Source organism: Apodemus sylvaticus, chromosome 17, assembly GCF_947179515.1.
Source record: "Apodemus sylvaticus chromosome 17, mApoSyl1.1, whole genome shotgun sequence".
NCBI classification, from domain to species: Eukaryota; Metazoa; Chordata; class Mammalia; order Rodentia; family Muridae; genus Apodemus; species Apodemus sylvaticus.
The window spans coordinates 66,315,603-66,336,764 of NC_067488.1; the positions used below are offsets into that span (position 1 = coordinate 66,315,603).

A 21,162-nucleotide genomic window follows, 5' to 3' on the forward strand; every position below is an offset into this window, starting at 1 on the left:
CCTGTACCATGCGTGCTACAGCACGCAGCACTCACGGATGCTGGACCAGGTCTGACGCCACAGCGAGGGCTGGACAGTAACTGCCAAGTCTAGACAGCTGTGAGTGTCACAAACAGCCGGCGGCAGCAGCTAAGGACCCAGGTGTGACCCCATTGTTGATAAAATGGTGGTTTAGTTTGGTGCATGGGGAGGGAGACAATTCTGCTATCTAGCAGATAATACCCTCTCCGTGGAAACTACTTTATTAATGTGGAAATGCAGTAGCTATGTGTTGTGAGTATAAAAATCCATAAAAGTATAAAAATGTTACAATTCTGAGACACTGAGGATTGTAAGTAGTATAACACTTAAAGTTACTTATAAAATGAAATACCAACCCTTATAAATATATCTCATAAAAATTTAATTTATTTGAAGCATTTCTCACTAGTTAGGCCACAGAACACTTACAGTGAATCAACTGCCATCCGGAGAGGACACTCCTCTCAGGTAAGGTTTCACTTTCGTAAAAAGCCAAACACTTGATTTCAGTAAGAAAAATAATGTGCACAGAAGCCTCAGCAATGTCCAATCATGGTCAGCCGCCGTATCTCTTCTTGAGTTCTTCAAGAGAATCCTCCTTCAATTCTGATTTTTCTAAGTGATTGAATAATACATCTGTGACTAGAAAAGAAAAAGAAAAAGACTGTATGTCACTCTCATTCTAAAACACTATGCAAAACATAAATTCAAGAGATTAATCTGATCCATCAAATAAAATTTATACCACCTTTTACCAGTAATTACCACTTCTCATAAATTCTTATTTGTATACTAAGGATGTTTGTTTGCTTGTTGAAACAGGGTTTCTCTGTGTAGCCCTGGCTGTCCTCGAACCCAGATCTGTCTGCCTCTGCCTTTGGAGTGCTGGGATCAAAGGCGTGAGCCACCTTGTCCAGCAAGTTTGTACATTTAAAGAGTAATCTAAGAAGAGGTTGTTCTTTCCAGACTGCCTTCCTGCCAGTACGGCGTTCTCCTCCCCTCAGGGAGGCCCTAAGCAGTCTGGGACACAGGACTCTGCTCCCCTTCTCCGTTACTCTCAGTGGCAATCCACCAGTCAGCAGAGCTCATGTTTCTGAGTCTTAGGGAACGAGTCCACATACCCCCGTGTTCACTCCGCGCACGGGAGGCCAGGCCATGATCCTGCTGCCAGGGGGGTGTGAAGAACCGGCTCAGGCTCTCCAGGTGCACCCCACAGAAAAAGGACTCTTTGCTGTGCACCCGCACTGAGGCCTGAGGCGCAGGGCAGAGGCAGGGCTCCTGCTCCAGAGCTTGCCTTCTTCTGAGGAAGAAGCATATTCATAAAAGAACCACAGCTCTGAGAGACGGAGAGAGACAGAGGAGAGGCCGCCGGAGGCAGGCAGGCCCTCTAACCAGAGAGTTGTCAGCCACGGGCGGCAACTGAAGGAGTGAAGACAGGAGCAGATATTCCAGAAGGAAGCAGCAAGGCCCTTAGGGAAAGGAGTTTGGTGAGATGGCTCAGCAGTCTGAGGCAAGTCTGATCTTAGGTCACGCCTCCGAACACTGGATTTGCGTCACTACTTACTAGGCTCCATGAAGCTGCAAGGCCATTTGGTTTTGACACTTTCTCTTCACAGTCCAGAATGACTGGCTACTCTCAATGTCCCCAAAGGTTTTTCTGTTTCCTATATATTCTGTCTCCAAATATTAAAAAGGATAAAACTGAGTCTGAGGAGATGGTTCAGTGGATAAAGCGCTTGCCCGAGATGCCTGTGACGCTGCCCAGGACCAGACCCAGCAGCCTCAGCAGTGACAGCGGGACCGCAGACGGGAGAAGAGCTAGGGCTGGCTAGCCTAGTAAGTGCAGCAGCGAGTGGCTTACAGAGACCCCGCCACAGGCAAAGCTGAAGACAAGGACTGACCCCAGGGGTTTTCCACAGATAGCCCACAGCCACACACACCGGACACACACTACTACACTAACATAAATTCCTTTCTTTTGTTTTTGAGATTCATTTTATGTGCATGAATGTTTTACCTACACACACACACACACACACACACACACACACACAATGTGTGTGCCAGTCAGAAGAGGGCATCATAGCCTATGGACTGGAGTTACAGATGGCTGTGAGCCACTGTGTGGGCACTGGGAACTGAACCCAGGACCTCAAGAACAACAGGTGCCCTTAACCACTGAGCCATCTCTCCAGCCCAAACTACATTTTAATCCCTAAGCCTTGTTTCCTTCCTGATGTGAGTACGGGAATCTTTCTCTTACTGCTGTCTGTTGTTGCTAAGGGTCTTCCCTGTTATAGTCTAGGCTGGCTTCAAACTCAAGATGCTGCCCCAGGCTCCAGAGGGCGGAGCCCACGGTGCATGGACCATCCAGCTGAGCGGTCTAGCAAGCAGACTGACCGAGAACCTTCTGTGTCACGGCCACAAGGACCTAAGAGGAGCTCAAGGTGTTTGGTGTAGGAGCACCTTAAGAAGGGCACACTGAAGCCGGGCGGTGGTGGCGCACACCTGTAATCCCAGCACTCTGGGAGGCAGAGGCAGGCAGGCTGCTGAGCCAAGGCCAGCATGGTCTACAGAGTGAGTTCCAGGACAGCCAGGGCTACACAGAGAAACCCTGTCTCGAAAAAAAACCAAAAGAAAGAAAGAAAGAAAAAGAGAGAGAGAGAAAGAGAGAGAGAGAGAAAGAAAGAAAGAGGGAGAAAGAAGAGAAAGAGAAAGAGAAAGAGAAAGAGAAAGAAAGAAAGAAAGAAAGAAAGAAAGAAAGAAAGAAAGAAAGAAAGAAAGAAAGAAAGAAGAAAGAGGAAGGAAGGAAGGAAGGAAGGAAGGAAGGAAGGAAGGAAGGAAGGAAGGAAGGACGGAAGGACGGAAGGACGGAAGGCAGGCAGGCACAGTGAAGTTTTTGCTGAGTTTTTCAAGACAGGCTTCTGTGTGTGTAGCTCTGGCTACCTGCTCTGTGGACCAAGCTGCCCTGAGGTCAGAGAGATGTGCTTTTGCCTCCCGAGTGCTGGGATTAAAAGTCGGTGCTACCATGTCCAGCTTTTGCCAATTTTTAAAAGCAAAGAAATTGGCATTTCTTTTTTTTTGTTTTGTTTTGTTTTTTCAAGACAGGGTTTCTCTCTGTAGCCCTGGCTGTCCTGGAACTCACTCTGTAGACCAGGCTGGCCTGGAACTCAGAAATCCGCCTGCCTCTGCCTCCCAGAGTGCTGGGATTACAGGCGTGCTCCACCACCGCCTGGCTGCCTGGCTGAAATCGGCATTTCTAGCTATGCATGGTAGCACATGCCTGGCATGTTAGCACTTGGCACTCAGGAGCACTGCTGTAAGCTGCTAAGTTCTAGGCCAGCCAGAGCTGTACAGTAGCTACTGCAGAGACCATGCAGAGCCTCCAGCTCGCGCTGATCCCTGGAAGCTACCGGTCCTCACCCGACTGACTTCTGCACTTCAGAATTCAGAGCAAAGAGACTCCAGGGCAGCCTCTCAGAGAGGATCACAGACAACCTGCCCTGTGGCAGGACCCTTTGCTCACTCCACAATGGTAGAGTCTAACCTTTGCACCACTGACAACACTTTAGGAGCCCACAGCACAGCTGGTTTCCTACCTGCGCAGCCTCACCCGTAACCCCACGCCTCGGCTGCCTCCTGTGCTGGAGGATGAAGACAGCTCCTGCACTTGAAATCCTGCCAAGAGCCGGCGGTGGTGGTGCACGCCTTTAATCCCAGCACTTGGGAGGCAGAGACAGGTGGATTTCTGAGTTCTAGGCCAGCCTGGTCTACAGAGTGAGTTCCAGGACAGCCAAGGCTACACAGAGAAACCTTGTCTCAAAAAAAAAAAGAAATCCTGCCAAGAACTACAACACATTCTAACCGCGTGGATCCAACTGCAGACAGCTTCACTGAACTGGACGTAATTTGTGTTTGACTCTAAGTATATTGTGCATGGTAAAACAGAAATCAAGGCAGGAGGAGGAAGAGATGGGAAAATCTGCTTTCTTGGAACTTACGCTTTCTTTCAGGTCCAGACATAAACATCACCGCCATGTCAAACCTTCTCAGTTGAGAAAGGCTTTCTAAGACTTCAAAGATCAGAGTTGACTTTTCCCTCCTGAAACAGTCCAAATAAAAACATGAGCAGTCAGGTACAGGCAGCGTGGGTTTTTTTCTAGTAACAGCTGAGTCTTCATTTCCCCAAGGTAACAGCATAAAGAAGATATCACAGTCTCTTCCTTTAGCGGGAGCCCGGCCAATGGCCCTCTCACACGCAGAGGTCTCCACACACCTCCTCTAAGAAGTCTCTCCCCGTTTACAGCTTCCCACAGCAGTGTTTCTACACAGTGAATCCTACCAGGAAGCTGCTGTTGCCACGTACACAACATCAAGATTAAAGAATTAATTTTCTAAATCATTAGACATAATATTCAATATGAAAATACAACTAAAAACTCAACTTACTCAATGTAAAAGTCGTGTAAAATTTTAATGATTTGATTGAATACATCTGGATCTAGGTTTTTCTGAAACAACTTGGGATACAAAGATGGTTCGATTTTCTTGGAAAAAGAGAAAGTTGAATTTGAAAACATTCATATTACATGTATTATATAACTGCTCAAATAAAATACTATGAATAATTAGTAAACATCACTATTTAATAAGATAGTGAGGTTTTACTCAGACACAACCCTGAAAGAAGGAGGGAGAGATGGGGACCTAAGACAGCCATAGCTCTCAGCTGGAGAGACGCCCGGAGCTGGAGCGCTTCCGGCTCATGCAGAGGACCCAGGTTCAATTCCCAGTACCCCAGCAGCAGCACCCCTGTATCTCCAGCTCCAGGGAGTCTGACACATTCACACACACACACACACACACACACACACTCATATACACACATTCATACATACATATATACACATATGCATAATTAAGAATAACAAAAATTTTTTTTTTGAGACAGGGTTTCTCTGTGTAGTCTTGGCTGTCCTGGAACTCACTCTATAGACCAGGCTGGCCTCGAACTCAGAAATCCTCCTGCCTCTGCCTCCCAAGTGCTGGGATTACAGGCGTGCGCCACCACGCTCGGCCAATAACAAATAGTTGTAATAGCTGGAAAGCTCCATGAACAGGAAAGATGGACCCTCACGAGAGAGCTCAGAAACTACAACTACAGAGGTAAAAGCAGACTTGCTTGAGACATTACGTAAAGTAATTGTTAATTACAGAAGTGTAAGGCAATGTCACTACACTTGAAGACTATTATTATCTATGATTTGCTAAATTCACATATCTAGCTTATTTTCATGAAGCAAATAAAAGTTCACTTTCAGGAAATAAATGCCCAGATACTACTGGCTCTGCCTGGCACACAGAAGACCAAGGGCTTTGGTTTCCTTCCCCCAGTGGAAGATTAAATATTAAAGCTAAAGCTTAGGTACAGAATATGAAATTAGACGTTACGTCATTCCACACACAGCTCACTTCCCTGATACAGTCTGTCCAGGACAATGCACACCCAGCAGGGAGAGGCATATTCTATTGTGCTACACACAATTCAAGTGTGGCACTGCTGTGGAGTGCAACTGTGGCAGCCAGAAGCTACCCTCTGACCCACGCAGGAGCGCTGCTGGCCCCTCCTCCCCACCCTGCTCACCTTCAGGTACTGATACAGCATCTCTGGGGAACTTCTCAACTGTCTGAAATCAGACTCGAGCTGGAAGGAGTTGGCAGGAACTGGAGGCAGAGCCACAGTGGCCGACTGCCCTGGCGGCGGCTGCACCCTCACAGAGGCCTTCTCACTCACAGGCTGCCACACCTCCTGCTTCACATCCACCTGGGCTCTGGAGCATTTCAGACATTAGCCAACGAGCGACAGAACGAGCAGCCAAAACCAATAAAAGGAGAGAGCAACAGGAATTCTAACAGTGGACTTCGTTAACACTGGGCTTCTATCTGTGTGTGTGTGTATCTGTGTGTGTGTGAGTATGTGTGTGTATCTGTGTGTGTGTATGTGTGTGTGCACAAGCACGTGTATGTGCGTGTGCATGTGTGTGCGTGTGCATGAGTGTGTATGTGTGTGTGTGCGTGTGAGTGTGTGAAAGAGAGTGTGTGTGTGTGTGTGAGTGTGTGTCCGGCTATACAATAGCTGCAGTCACCTGCTGGTGATGAGCTGAGCTGGCCCACTGAGAGGATTATCTCTATCTAGTATAATAGCCTTTCAGAAATCTGAGTTACCACAGCTTCAAGATGTTTGAGGAGGAAGATATACTTCACTTTATTCAGCATTTCTGAATAATCCATACAACACCTTAATAAACTTTACTATAGTCCAGTGTTTAAAAGCAGACTTCGTGTGCTTACGGAGTGGCACTATGAGACTAACCAGAAGCCCAACCCCACCCTGTGGGTCCGCACCTTCTCCACAGTCATCAGTGAGGACGCCGTGTGGACTAATGTTGCTGTTGTTAATAACTTACATGAAAGGAAGGAAGGAAGGAAGGAAGGAAGGAAGGAAGGAAGGAAGGAAGGAAGGAGAAAGGAAAGGAAAGGAAAGGAAAGGAAAGGAAAGGAAAGGAAAGGAAAGGAAAGGAAAGGAAAGGAAAGGAAAGGAAAGGAAAGGAAAGCAAACCGTGTGCTCATCTCTCAATCGCCTGTAGGCTCCCTTTGGTAAGTTCCTTAAGCAGACGGGGGAGCTCACTAGACCGTTCAGTTAGCTGCTCAAACATGACCGCGTCAGAGTTGCCGTGATCACAGAGAAGGAGCAGTGCCTACTCACTGTGGGGCTGAAGTGTCACTGGTTGCTTCTGTTTTCAACACTTTAGCTTTTGGAGTGCCCCCTGCGGGCGAAGAGGGCCCCTGGCTTGGGTTCTTCCTGCCCCCAGTGCCCACTGTCACTGTTGCTCGGTCACTCTTGGGGACGGTGGCAGAACCATCTGGTGCATTGATAGTCTCTATCAAATTGCCAGTTTCTTCAATAAAAATCTTCTTGAGTGCTTTCTAAAACAATTAAAATTGATTCTTTAAATCAACATCTTAAACCTTTTCCCATCTTAAGGCTGTATACTTAAAAATGCTGTATGTTCTTACAGCTAACATCCCAGTTAAAAGTAAATTCAATTTGTAAAATTAAAAAGTAAAAGTAAAAATCAAAAGTAAATTCAAGACAGACAGACTTAGCAATATACTAATCTGAGAGTACAAACAATAAAAAGCTATTTGCCTACCCAGGCACCTCAAAGTGGGAATCAAGGGATGAGCACAGTAACAGTTACAAAGGTGAAAGGTCAACTGCCAAGAGCAGGGAGGGCAGGAGAGAGGCTGCCAGGCAGTCCACGAGGAGGGGGAAGGGAGGGTGCGGACAGCCAGGACAGGACCCTCCTGATGGACAGGACCCTCCTGATGGGCAGGACCCTCCTGACGGGCAGGACCCTCCTGACGGGCAGGACCCTCCTGACGGGCAGGACCCTCCTGGCGGACAGAACCCTCCTGGCGGACAGAACCCTCCTGAGGGGAGCAGTTCTGAGGCTGTACAGCAAGAGAAGACAGGCCAGCACTGGATGAGAGTCCAATGTGAAACTCTATGCACTCTTCAGGTGTGCAACGGCTGGATAAATCCAGTCCAGGCTACAGATCTGTCTCATCACCTTTACGAAGTTGATAGGGGCTATCCAGAGTAGCTTTCCAGTTTAATAAGTAGCATTCCCCATTGTCAAGTAAGGAGTAAACAGGCAGCCTCTCTCGTTGCTGCTGCTATACTGTCAGACTGGCTTCTGTCAGAGTGCTGTGATCTAACTCGCATCACTGAATCCTGCTTTACCCGGGTTCCAGGGTCTAACCTTGTCAGCAAACCTACATGGCTGGTGCTTTTGCCGCAAGTCCTCTGCCTGGCCAAGCGTCCACTTCTGTTTGTATTTCTTTAATCTCTTATTCCGTTTACTTGTTGGGAGGGGGTCATGTGGCGGTCAGAAGACAACGAGTCAAGTTCTCCCCTCCCAATGTATAGACCCACTGTGTAGACCCAGAGACTGAACTCGTGTCAGCTTGGTGACAAGCACCTTTACTCAGGGGACCATTTCACTGGCCCCTACTTTAATCTTTAACTGCTTTTGTTTTTTCTTTAATTTTTTAAAATTTTTGCCTCTGTTAGTATTTACACTTCCGTACTATGTCCACTGTGTTGTGTGTCTCATGGGAAAGGCACTTCTGTCTGTCCCTCCTCTCTCTAAAGCTAACACGTACTATTTTCTCTACTACTTTCCACACCTCCAATCTCTCATTCTTTACCCCTCCTTTCTGCTTCCCCATCTCCCTCATTCACTGCTTAAATGCTGGCACTCTTAACTCTAAACAAAAATGCTATAAAGTACATTTTCCCCAACTAATGCCTAGTGGTCTTCCTAACCCAAAGCATGGTGATGCCAGCATCCTCTCTTGCTGTCAGCAGTTGGGAGATAACACATAGACACAGTAAAATTAAACACCAAGCCCACGGGAGCACACACCACACCCCAGCAGGCAGACACCCTCTCATAAGGAGAACAAAGATGATGAAGTCCCTGAAAGGCTAGAAAGGCCTTGAGCTCTACCCTAGAAGGACCAAAGACCATGAAAGGGACAAAATCAACCAGGACGTCAGCTCAGGCACAGACTAGAAGCTACCCAAGTGGATGAAGTAGTCAGTCACGTAAGGAGAGAGTCCCCCAGGAAACTGACACCAACAAGGAACCAACAGAGATAGCAGAAATGGAGGAACCAGCAGACCAAAATCCATCAGGAAGCATCATCAATGGCCAATATCAAACAGAACTCCAGGGAGAGAGGACAAAGTTTAGCAGATAACAAAATGTCAAAGTGACTCAAAGATCAACATGCTAAACTGTGTAACTGAAACAAAAGTTACTCTAGAAATCAAAACAGGCAATTCTCCCTAATATTGCCAATAACTTCTATGAGGGATTTATTAAAAGTTTTAAATAGGTACATCAGGAATTTTCAATATGGGATTTTTTTGGAGGTTTTTTGAGACAGGATTTCTGTGTAACCCTGGCTATCCTGGAACTCACTCTATAGACCAAGGTGACCTCAAACTCAGAAATCCGCCTGCCTCTGCCTCCAAAGTGCTAGGATTAAAGGCCTGTGCCTGGCATTCTAATTCAAAGTTTGTTTCCAATTCTACTAACATAACAGCGACACTGAATGGTAAGGAATGAAAGCGCTTTACTTACAGCGGACCCTCGTGGAGGAGGATTATCTACAGGCTTCACCACATTGTGTCTCTGCGTGGAGTCGAGAAAGACATCATCCCAACATCCTTTCTCAATTAATTCCTTGAAAACAAATTTGATATAACTATCAAAATATTGAGTTAATTACATTAACCAACAAATTTATGTGTCAGATAATACGATGGCACTGTGGTGAAGAAAACGCTACCTTCTTGACTCTGGAAAGCTCTGTCACTGCTTGCTTATTTCCAGGTTCCAGAAGTAAAACAGTTTCAAAATCTAACAAAGATTTTAAAAAAATAACAAAGTAATAAAATTACTTTTATGACATTCAAAACATGACATCTTTAGTTAATAATCCCTTTATTTTATTTATTTAATTACTTTGGCTTTTTGCAACAGGTTCTTGTGTAGCCCAGATTGTCCCTGAAGTAACTATACAAAGATAACCTGAATCTCAATCATCTTGTCCCTCCCACCCAGATGCTGGGGGTGGAAACAGGCCACCACCCTCAGCAGCATCTCCTATTTCTCAGCGAGGTTGACCTTTGACCTGGGACACTGAGGGGGCAGCAGTAACAAGGGTTTGCTAAGCTGCTCCCATGGATTTCCAGGACCTCTTCCTGCACCCTTGATTTGCAGATGTCACAGAGAGACTTAGGGAGCACTGCACAGAACCACACTCACACTTAATAAATGAGGGAATGACTCCCCTAAGAGAATACCATACCCAGAATATCACTCAGCTTTTAAAAGGCAATGAAGCCAGGTGCGGTCACACACCCCTGTAATCCTAGGACTTAGGAGGCACTGGCAGGACTGCTGTGAGTTCAAATCCAACCTGGTCTATCTAGCAAATGCTAAGCCAGCAAGGGCTAACACAGCAGACTCTCTCTCAGATGCTGAAACTGGTAAAGGTCCTGCCACGGGCCTGACTGATCTGAGTTCTACTTCCAGGACCCACATGGTAGGAGGAAAGTTGGCCTTTGACTTCCACATGTGTCTGTGACATGCATGCATGTGCATGCACATGTTCAATAACATGTAAAAGAGAAAATGTAAAAAAACACTTTAAGAAGTACTACCTCAGCACACAGAAAGCTTAAAAAACACACTAAGTTAAAATAAATAGAGCAATTGGCAAATCTAACATGAGCAATTTAGCCCAGTGTGGCAGCACATGCCTAAAATCCCAGCACGCAGAGGGCTGAAGGTTCAAGTCCAGCCTGGCTAAACAGTAAGACCCTGTTCCACCCCCCCCAAAAAAGTAATGAATATTAAAATAATCACATTAACAGGAAACAGCGGTTGCCAGGGGCTCGCTAAGGGAAGAGAAGACAAACAGGTAGCAGCTGACACAGTTTAGAATAAAGAGAGACAGGGTGACACAGCACTGAAAATATACACTTCAGATGGTAAGAAAATCTTACCATAACTTGCTAAAACAAAAAGCAATGGGCTGCAGCTACACCTGGCACAGGAAGCAGCGGCCAGACCCCAACGTACACACTAGAAAAGAAAAAGCCTGACGGCTATTCTGTGCTAAGGACATCAGGAAGGGGTGGGAAAACTGGCACAGGGCCTGGGTTTAAACCCAGGACTCTGACTTCCGGTCTCTGTGCTGTGATAACCACTATGGTCAAACGCAGCTCAGGCTCACTTCAGCTCACAGCTCTCGGGTCACACTCTATCACTGGCGAAGTCACGGCAGGAACACAAACTGGAGGCAGGCAGTGGTGCAGGGCCACAAGGGGAGCTGCCCTGTCACTTTCACAGAGCACCCAGGACCTCCAGGCCAGCAGGGTGATATTGCCCACAGTAAGCTGGGCTCTCATATCAATTAACAATCAAGAAAATGCACTACAGGCTGGCCTACAGGCCAAATGGTTAGGGGCGTTCTCTCAGTTGGAGTCTCCTCTTCCCCACTGACTCTGGCTTCCATCAGGGAGATAAACTCTACAGCATAGGCTCTTGTCTTTTGTCCCCAGCATAGATTTCAGAGGAAACAAGAAAACAGCAAGTGAGAGCACAGCGGAGGGAACAAGGGACGACAGCACCCAGGGAAGCACAGGTCAGACCAGGCCGGCTCTCGGAAGCCTGCAGAGCCCGGGAGCTACAACACAAGGTCAAAGGGCAGGTGGGCACAAGGGACCACGAGCAAACACACCCGCACACCAGGAATGAGAAAGGCCAGGCAGGTGTGCTGGAGCATGCCTTTAATCACAGCACTCAGGAGACAACACGGGTCCGAGGACAGCCTGGTCTACACACCAAGTTCAGGTCTATGTAAGAGACCCTGTCCCCAAAACCAAACCAAAGCAAAAGAATAAGAAAGGAATCGCCACAGCCCTCACGTTAACCTCCATGCCCAGTTGCTGATGCCCTCTCCTCTTGACTATTTGTTTTCCCTTTTCAGTTATTCTGCAGTCTGACAGGTGAGTGTGTCAGTTATTCTGCAGTCTGACAGGTGAGTGTGTCAGTTATTCTGCAGTCTGACAGGTGAGTGTGTCAGTTATTCTGCAGTCTGACAGGTGAGTGTGTCAGTTATTCTGCAGTCTGACAGGTGAGAGTGTCAGTTATTCTGCAGTCTGACAGGTGAGTGTGTCAGTTATTCTGCAGTCTGACAGGTGAGCGTGTCAGTTATTCTGCAGTCTGACAGGTGAGCGTGTCAGTTATTCTGCAGTCTGACAGGTGAGCGTATCAGTTATTCTGCAGTCTGACAGGTGAGCGTGTCAGTTATTCTGCAGTCTGACAGGTGAGTGTGTCAGTTATTCTGCAGTCTGACAGGTGAGCGTGTCAGTTATTCTGCAGTCTGACAGGTGAGCGTGTCAGTTATTCTGCAGTCTGACAGGTGAGTGTGTCAGTTATTCTGCAGTCTGACAGGTGAGTGTGTCAGTTATTCTGCAGTCTGACAGGTGAGAGTGTCAGTTATTCTGCAGTCTGACAGGTGAGTGTGTCAGTTATTCTGCAGTCTGACAGGTGAGTGTGTCAGTTATTCTGCAGTCTGACAGGTGAGTGTGTCAGTTATTCTGCAGTCTGACAGGTGAGCGTGTCAGTTATTCTGCAGTCTGACAGGTGAGCGTGTCAGTTATTCTGCAGTCTGACAGGTGAGCGTGTCAGTTATTCTGCAGTCTGACAGGTGAGTGTGTCAGTTATTCTGCAGTCTGACAGGTGAGTGTGTCAGTTATTCTGCAGTCTGACAGGTGAGTGTGTCAGTTATTCTGCAGTCTGACAGGTGAGTGTGTCAGTTATTCTGCAGTCTGACAGGTGAGTGTGTCAGTTATTCTGCAGTCTGACAGGTGAGTGTGTCAGTTATTCTGCAGTCTGACAGGTGAGTGTGTCAGTTATTCTGCAGTCTGACAGGTGAGCGTGTCAGTTATTCTGCAGTCTGACAGGTGAGTGTGTCAGTTATTCTGCAGTCTGACAGGTGAGCGTGTCAGTTATTCTGCAGTCTGACAGGTGAGCGTGTCAGTTATTCTGCAGTCTGACAGGTGAGTGTGTCAGTTATTCTGCAGTCTGACAGGTGAGTGTGTCAGTTATTCTGCAGTCTGACAGGTGAGTGTGTCAGTTATTCTGCAGTCTGACAGGTGAGAGTGTCAGTTATTCTGCAGTCTGACAGGTGAGTGTGTCAGTTATTCTGCAGTCTGACAGGTAAGAGTGTCAGTTATTCTGCAGTCTGACAGGTGAGTGTGTAAGTTATTCTGCAGTCTGACAGGTGAGTGTGTCAGTTATTCTGCAGTCTGACAGGTGAGTGTGTCAGTTATTCTGCAGTCTTACAGGTGAGAGTGTCAGTTATTCTGCAGTCTGACAGGTGAGTGTGTCAGTTATTCTGCAGTCTGACAGGTAAGAGTGTCAGTTATTCTGCAGTCTGACAGGTGAGTGTGTAAGTTATTCTGCAGTCTGACAGGTGAGTGTGTCAGTTATTCTGCAGTCTGACAGGTGAGTGTGTCAGTTATTCTGCAGTCTGACAGGTGAGCGTGTCTCATATTTTGGTCTGATCAGGTAGTATGTTAGATTTTCTACTCTTACCTTGCTTGGCCTCATTGATCTTTCCCAAAAATGTTCTTGCGGTTCCTCTTCTGGCAAAAGCCTTTGAATAGGAGCCATCGAGTAAGATCGCTTGTGTGCAGTCTCTTTCAGCTTCTTCATACCTATTAAACACAATAAAATGACTAACTGAACAACATGTAACTTACAGAAAATAGAATCTTGAGACCGGCGAGATGGTTCCGTGGGAAAGGGGCTTGCTGCCAAGCCTGACAACTGAACCCAGTACTGGGGCCCACGTGGCGGAAGGAAAGAACCAAGCTGTCACAAGTTGTCCTCTGACCTCCGCCTCACAAGCCTCCTGCTGACTGCTGGGACTAAAGGTGCACCTCACCACAGCCAGCGTACTACTGAGTTCTTCTTGTATGTTTAACCGCAGTCTGGCACCTCAAGAAGAGGACCCAGGTTTGTTCCAGATCCACCCTCTTCAAGTACCAAAGCCCTGACTCAAAAGTCTGGCCACTTCTTTATTACCCCTCACCTCACTGACTTCTGAAGCTAACCACTTACCAAACCACATTCCACAAGTTCCCTGCTGCCAAACCCTTCCCTCGCTGTAGTAACTCAGGGTTGCCTTGCACATCTCCCTGAAACCAACCAGGAATACAATGTTTCTTACATACCGAAGCTACACTAACAACTTGAATGTCTTTCTTTTCCCCTTTTTCCTAAGTGTGAGTGTGCGGTCAGCACGAGTGTCTGGGATCGCTCTCCACCTTTAAGAGAAGGAGCCTTTGCTCAGTGTGGCGCTCACCGACCGACTGCCGACTGGCCTGAGATCTGCCTTCCAGGGCTGGGATTCCAGGGTCGGACGCCACGGCCGTCCTCCACTTTGCACTCCATCCACCTAACCTGACTAAAACTGTTGCCTCAACAGAGAGTTGGTCACGCGCTTTCCGTTCCCCATTGGCCTCTAATATGTGAAAGAGCCTTCCAGTACAGAAGGCTTGTCGTGACCCTCAAGCATATACCAGAAAAATAAACACAAAATACAAGTAAGGGCAGTATATCCTGCTACTTCTCTACATGTGACCCTACCTCAAAGATAAGGTGACTCAGCAGGTAAATGGCCTTGCCTGCAAACACAATGACCTAAGTCTGAACCCCAAAGCACTGTGGGAGAAACAGAGAACCAATTTCTGAAACCCGTCCTCTGACTTCCACACATACCAGCCACACACATAAATAAATGTAAGAAAGTTTTTTGAAATACACAATATACTTAGACTGTAGAAATTCTATTAAAAATGTAAAGATAATAAGACTCACATGACACATACAGTACCACGTGTACACACATTCCTTCTCTCTGCGTTTCACCTCTCATTAACTGTAATGAAATTATACTGCAGTTTGCTTAGGAATGAATTCGTGCTGGGCTTGGCTCAGCACTGCAGTTTCTCTAGCATCCAAGAGGTCCTGAACTCTAACCTAGTGCAGCTACAAAAGAGAAGAAACTAGAAGAAGGAAGGAGGAAGGATTCAAACCAAGAAGATAGATGACAAAAACGAAGTCAACTAAAGTTAACCTATGTAAGTAAATGCCCCCCAGAACGTACTTGTGAATCTTGAGGTAGGCCATGGCTCTGTTGGCGGGGAGCAGGGCGTTGGTGCTGTCCGCTGCTATCCCCCGGCTGTAGCACTCAATTGCTCGCTCATATTTCCCCTCTTTGAAATATCCATTGCCCTGTTATTTTGGAGAGATGTATGAAAGTCAAAACGTGCTGAACATTACCTCAGTACAGATCTTAGAAAGACACTGCTGTTAGGTCAGAGGCTACACTGCATTCTCACTGCTGATAGAGTTGAGAGACGGGGACAGCCGGTGCGTGAAGCACTGGGAACAAGAATGGGGAACACAATTCTGACTCCCAGAACCAGGGAGGCAGACAGGAGCTCAGGCCTGTGCACCCAGCAGGGCTGGCCAGTTAGCCTCCAAGTTTAGAAGAGATCATGTCTCAAAAGTAATATTACAACACAGAGAAACAGAGAGAGAGGATCTCTGGCCTTCCCACAACTAAACCCTACCTCATATACATGCATACATACACAAGCACACACACTTAAAAATACAAAAATAAATACAATCTAGTTTATGAGACATCTAGAACGTATTAGCATGGGTTTCTTACGTGATAGTATTCTCTTTTCAGCACAAAACCACTATAATTCCTCTTCAATTTCATCAGTAATCTACTAGTTAAACAGGGAGGCCCAGACATTACACCAAGTCTTTACTTACATTAGAAAACTGTTGCTTTCTGAGCTTGCTAGGGGTATGGCTTAAGGACAGAGCTCTTGCTCTTATGTGCAAGGCCCTGGTTTTAAGTCCAACACTCAAAAGCAAGAAAAGGGGAGGGGAGAGAAGTGAGATAAGAGAAGGGGAGGGAGAGGAGGGGAGAGGAGGGGATTTAAGAGGAGGAGAAGGAGGATTTCAAGAGGAGGGGAGGGGAGAGGAGGGGAGAGGAAAAGAGGGGAAAGGAGAAGGGGGGGAAGAAGACAGGAATGAGAAGCAGGAAATAAAGGCGAGAGGGGAAAACTGTACACAACAATTAAATGCAATTCACTCCACAGAGGGGTGGTTTTCTGAGACAAGGTCTCATATAACTAGACCATCTCAAAACTCACTAGGTGGCTGAAGACAACCTTGAACTTCTGGTCTTCCAATCCCCACCTCCCAAAATCTGAGATTACAGATGTGCACTAACATACCCAGCTCAAAAGTCAGTTTTTGTGAAAGAACATAGTACTACATTAAGTGTGGTATTTTAAGTAACACTAATATACCTAAATACAATATAGCTCTTCCAAAGGTCCTGAGTTCAAATCCCAGCAACCACATGGTGGCTCACAACCATCCGGAACAAGTAACACTACAGTGTACTTACATATAATAAATAAATAAATCTTTAAAACAAAAAGGAAGAAAGAAAATATTTCTGACTTTCAGTCAGAAAATCTTGTATAAATCATATGCACATTATAAAAATAAACTGTAACTTGTCTCTACATTACATTTGTAATTACCTACATATATATATATATATGTAGCTTGTTCCCTAACCCTAAACACTTATATCATTGTTTTATATGGGATTGTTCTTATGTATAAGGAACAAATAGCCCAAATTTTGGATAAGCAGCCACCGGACATTTTAGTGTGCTTGATTTCCACTTCCTACTAAAAGAAAATGTTGAGGTTAGAGACAGAAATTTAACTGAAATACAAGGAAGTGGGAGCCAGCATCGGCTGGACAGAAGCACAGATTGGACAGACGCATGGACAGATTACCAGGTCTTTCTCTGCGATGGCCTCCTGTCTGCCCCGCTGACCCTCAGGGGGCTTCTTCCTGCCTGCAGCCAGCTCAGTCACAGCTGCAGCTTCTCTCGGACCATGTGAGTTCTCCTTGGATGATAAAGCCTAGGAGACACAGCACTCAACTAAAATAAAACAAGTAACGCGAGATGCATCTATATTAGACTTGAAATGTAAACTACTTAAATACAGTAAAATTTCTGATACACACAAATAACTGGAATACTTTCTATTCTAATTCATTCTTGGTACTTACTAAAGTAAAAGCAATATATGTGTATAAAACAAATGTAATATTCTCCCTATTTCAGTTAAAATACAGTATCCAGCAAATAGCTGGTGTTTACTAATCTACAAGTATCTGCCAAGTCTCTGCACAGCCAGGCACGGATCTTGGTGCTGTTTTTCAAACATAAGATAACTGAGATCACATTACTACATTTCCCAAATTTATTGTTCTGTTATTATTTGACCTAATAACATAAGAAAGCACATTTGACCTGCCGGTGGTGGTGCACGCCTTTAGTCCCAGCACATGGGAGGCAGAGGCAGGTGGATTTCTGAGTTTGAGGCCAGCCCGGTCTACAGAGTGAGTTCCAGAACAGTCAGGGCTACACAGAGAAACCCTGTCTTGGAAAAACAAACAAACAAACAAACCAAGAAAGCACATTTGGCAACTACAATGAAGAAATGAACCAACAGCTTTATGTGCAGGAAATGATATTTGAAATCAGATTTCTCCAGTCACTGCCCTTACAACTTGCCAAGATGGCAGAACAGCTACAGCTTTAAGGAAAGGCCAAGCGACAGGAGCCTGCGAAGCAGACACCCACTTCCCAGCTGAGTAATGACTACGCCCCTTTTCCTTTTGAGTCGCACTCTCAGACTGGCCTCGGGTTCATTGTGGAGCACAAGCTGGCCTCCCTCTTGGGCTCTGCTGCCTCCCTCCTGAAGTGCTGGGATCACTGGGGCAACCCGGAAACCACTGGGTCGGCTAATGTCCTACTGCTCGGAGGTTAGTACTCTTTTCTTGCGCAACAGTAACATAATAAGCAGGTGTTGATCACAGCAAAAAGAGCACACAGTTAGGGGAGTAACCCAAAGCTGGGCTGGGACGGCTCAACGACTCAGTGGTCAGAGTCACTGCTGCTGTTACAGAAGACCCAGGTTCAGTTCCCAGGACCCACATCAGTGGTCCACAACCATGATCCAACACAGACATGTGCACAATTGAAAATAACATAAATCTTAAAATTATTTTCAACTAAAAAAGGAAGGAAAAAATTTAAGAACTATCATTGGAGGAAAAAGAAGCAATAGTTTTAGAAATTTCAGCCAACTTTTTCCTTAAAACCATACTTTATTTTATATAGCAATACCATTTATATATAATGACATGTCTTGGTGGAGTTGTAAATAAAATTCAAAGAAAATAAAAATTTAAAGTATCAATTTTCGTAAGTGGGTCAACATTCCCCAACTTGTAAAAGTGCTTCCCAGTCAGTGGTCAGTATCGCTGTATTACCTCTGCCTTACCAGTTTGGTTAAACTGCATAGTACATGAAATGAAATCATAACATTTTGTCTAATTCTGACACTTGTATAGCTGAGGCAAGATGACTGCTTCAAGTTTGAAGCTAGCCTGGGCTACATGTGGTGAAATCCTAAAAAAAGAAATCTATTTGGAGGCAGGGAGCTGAGCCACTGAACAACTCAGTGGTTAAGAGTACTGGCTGGGGGTGGGTTGGGTGGAGGAACATATTCTTGGAGGCAGGGGGTGGGAGGACAGACAGGTTGGGGGTTTTCGGGGAGGGAGAATCTGGGAAGGGGTATAATATTTGAAATGTAAATTAATAATATATTAAAAAAAATAGCTGGGCGGTGGTGGCGCATGCCTTTAATCCCAGCACTTGGGAGGCAGAGGCAGGCATTTTCTGAGTTCGAGGCCAGCCTGGTCTACAGAGTGAGTTCCAGGACAGCCAGGGCAACAAAGAGAATGTATGTAAAAACATACATTCTCAAAAAAACCAAAAAAAAAAAAAAAAAAGAGTACTGGCTGTTCTTCTAGGACCCAAGTTCAGCTGCCAGCACTTACACGGTTGCCCTCAACCGTCTGTAGTTTAGTTTCAGGAAATCCAATGCTCTTTTAACTGCCAGGCTCACAGGCACACAGGCAAAATACTCATACACATAAAAATAAACTTTTTTAAAATATAAAGTATATATGAAATCTAAGCAAAGACTTTCATCTTCATGATAGAGAAGTCAAACCTACTGCACTTAAATGGTTATAATTTACCTGGTCGATTTTCCTGAGTTCATTTGTTGCGTCAAAGTTATTTGGTTCCAGTTCTAGCACTTTCTCATAATCTAAGTGAGACAGAAGAGGGCGTTTGGAAAAGGAGGATAATTTCACAGCCTGTACAAAACCAGTCATCAGCTACACGTGACACCTAAAATGAACTAATGACAACCACTAAGCCCTAAACACTTTTTATTCTCTCCCGGGGCTGACAAACTCTGAGGAAGCCCTCACAAACCAGGCGCTGCCCCGGTCACTATTCCATCAGGAAGCTCACGGCAAAGTCCACCCAAAGTAAGTCTTAGTCCTACTTTGTAATCATTACACAGGTCTTGTTATGGAATAACAAGACAGAATTTACTAATAAACAAACATGCTGTGCCTGCCTCCTGACTCACTACAGCCGCCAAGATGACTTTGCCTCTATTTGCAGATGAGAACTGAAGGTCAGAAGACAGGAGTCACCTGCTGTGGCAATGTTCAATTACACAAAATGAAACAAAGTCTGACCAGTGGCAAATAACACATTCTTTCCCAAAATAAGTCATCTTTCAGATTTCATAAAAGGGCTGGTGGGCTAAGCAGCTCCATGCACCAACTGCCAAGCCTGACACCTTGACTTTAGTCCCTGGGCCTCTTCCGCCTCATGGAAGGAGAACCGACTCCCCACCCCCAGGGGTTCCCCGGTTTCCACTCACACCGTGGCACACACACACATCCACACACACATGTATTTTTTTAAATAGTAAAACAAAAAAATTTAAAATTGCCAAAAAAGCAAGCTTTGTTCAAAATGTTCTGTGAGAGGAGCACTACACTGGTTTGTACTGTGCGCCATGAGCTGGATCACAGAGAAACACCTGAGGCGGCCTGAGAGGAGCAATACCTTTTCTGGCGTCCTCAAATTTCTGCAGAGCAAACCGAGCAGCACCTCGCCTGGCGTAAGCCTTGGTATAATTCCTGCTTAAGGCAATTGCCAAATTACAGTCAGATTCAGCAACAGCAAATCTGAAATTCAAAATATTAAAGAAGCTGTTTACTTCCCAATTATATGCATACCTCCATCTTCTTTTATTTAATTAAAACTTAAAAGTAATCTCTTCCCTCACCCTTCCCCAGTGCAAGGAACAAAACCCAGGACTTCACATATACACTACTATATATGCTACTATATACTCTAACATATCCACTACTGTATACAATACTCTGCATATCCACTACTGTATACGATACTTAACATATCCACTACTGTATTAGATACTCTGCATACTCACTACTGTATGTACTATGCATATTCACTACTGTATGATACTATACACATTCACTACTGTATGATACTCTGCATATTCACTACTGTATATACTATGCATATTCACTACTGTATTATATTCACTACCGTATATGTTACTATGCATATTCACTATAGTACAATACTACTCAACACACCCAGTCTATAGAAGCAGTGATTCTTTTTTCAGGGTCTCATTAGCTAACCCTAGGTGGCCTAACCTGGAACTCAACATGTAGACCAGGCTTGCCTTGAATTCCCAAACTCATAGAGATCTGCCTACCTCTGCCTCCTGAGTGCTGGGATTAAAGGTGTGTACCACCACGCCAGGCAATTTCTGGGTTTTGTGGGATTTCAAGAGTCTATAAGAAAAGACAAGACAAGCTACGGAGCTGTCAGAAGAGCTGTTGTAAGCAGTGCTGAGCTGCTCGCGCTGCAGCGCGCAGAGGCGGAGGCGGAGGCAGGGGTCTCTGAGTTCCAGGCCAGCCCAGTCTACAGATTTCTAGGACAACCAGGACTACGCAGAGAAACTGTCTCAAAAAAACAAAATACACAAATAAACAAATGTCAAAGAGATACGTTTCCAGAGTAAAGAACCTTTAAAAGTCAATATGCATCTAATAGGAAATTAGCAAAATATAAAACAGCATTGAACAGGAAAAAAATTTAAAACCTGACTACATATATAAAAAGATGTCTAACTTTATGAACAGCTTAAACAATACATAGGCTAAGCCTAGGTACTCCTGGCACTTAGCACTCAGGAGGCAGAGGCAAGAAGATCTTTGAGTTCGAGGTCAGCCTGGTCTACATAATAAATTCCAGGCCAGCCACAGCTGCATAATGGGAATTTATCTCAAAACCATAAAAGAAAACTACATCTCCCACCAAAAAGGAGAAACAAAAATAAAAAACCCAAAGCCAAAAAGAACACAGACTTGACAAAAGAGTGCCTGCCCAGTGAGTTTGCATTT

The 21,162-nt window shown here is 45.4% G+C and overlaps 1 protein-coding gene and 1 long non-coding RNA gene across 5 annotated transcripts in view; one reads left to right on the forward strand and one right to left on the reverse strand.

Moving 5' to 3' along the window:
- Positions 1-386: 386 nt before the first annotated feature.
- The window catches only part of Rpap3 (RNA polymerase II associated protein 3), a 33,699-nt gene continuing 12,923 nt past the window's right edge, over positions 387-21,162 (reverse strand). The window contains exons 6-17 of the mRNA XM_052160814.1: positions 19,787-19,908; positions 18,898-18,968; positions 16,575-16,703; positions 14,842-14,969; positions 13,266-13,387; positions 9,445-9,515; positions 9,237-9,338; positions 6,788-7,008; positions 5,666-5,852; positions 4,471-4,568; positions 4,023-4,123; positions 387-663 (exon numbers count right to left, since the gene is read on the reverse strand). Of these exons, the coding sequence (XP_052016774.1) occupies positions 578-663; positions 4,023-4,123; positions 4,471-4,568; positions 5,666-5,852; positions 6,788-7,008; positions 9,237-9,338; positions 9,445-9,515; positions 13,266-13,387; positions 14,842-14,969; positions 16,575-16,703; positions 18,898-18,968; positions 19,787-19,908 (1,438 nt within the window). The 3' untranslated portion in view covers positions 387-577. The remainder of the gene's footprint in view (positions 664-4,022; positions 4,124-4,470; positions 4,569-5,665; positions 5,853-6,787; positions 7,009-9,236; positions 9,339-9,444; positions 9,516-13,265; positions 13,388-14,841; positions 14,970-16,574; positions 16,704-18,897; positions 18,969-19,786; positions 19,909-21,162) is intronic.
- On the forward strand, positions 11,745-13,066 carry LOC127667656 (uncharacterized). Of its 4 annotated transcripts, XR_007973912.1 has the most exons (7): positions 11,745-11,831; positions 11,864-11,927; positions 12,024-12,087; positions 12,280-12,343; positions 12,504-12,631; positions 12,664-12,791; positions 13,016-13,066. It is a non-coding gene; the product is annotated as an uncharacterized LOC127667656 (long non-coding RNA). The 4 variants fall into 4 exon arrangements; XR_007973915.1 differs by lacking the exons at positions 11,864-11,927; positions 13,016-13,066 and adding an exon at positions 12,792-12,844 and having other exon boundaries at positions 12,056-12,183; positions 12,664-12,727; XR_007973914.1 differs by lacking the exons at positions 11,745-11,831; positions 11,864-11,927; positions 12,024-12,087; positions 13,016-13,066 and adding exons at positions 11,938-12,023; positions 12,088-12,215; positions 12,792-12,844 and having other exon boundaries at positions 12,312-12,343; positions 12,664-12,727.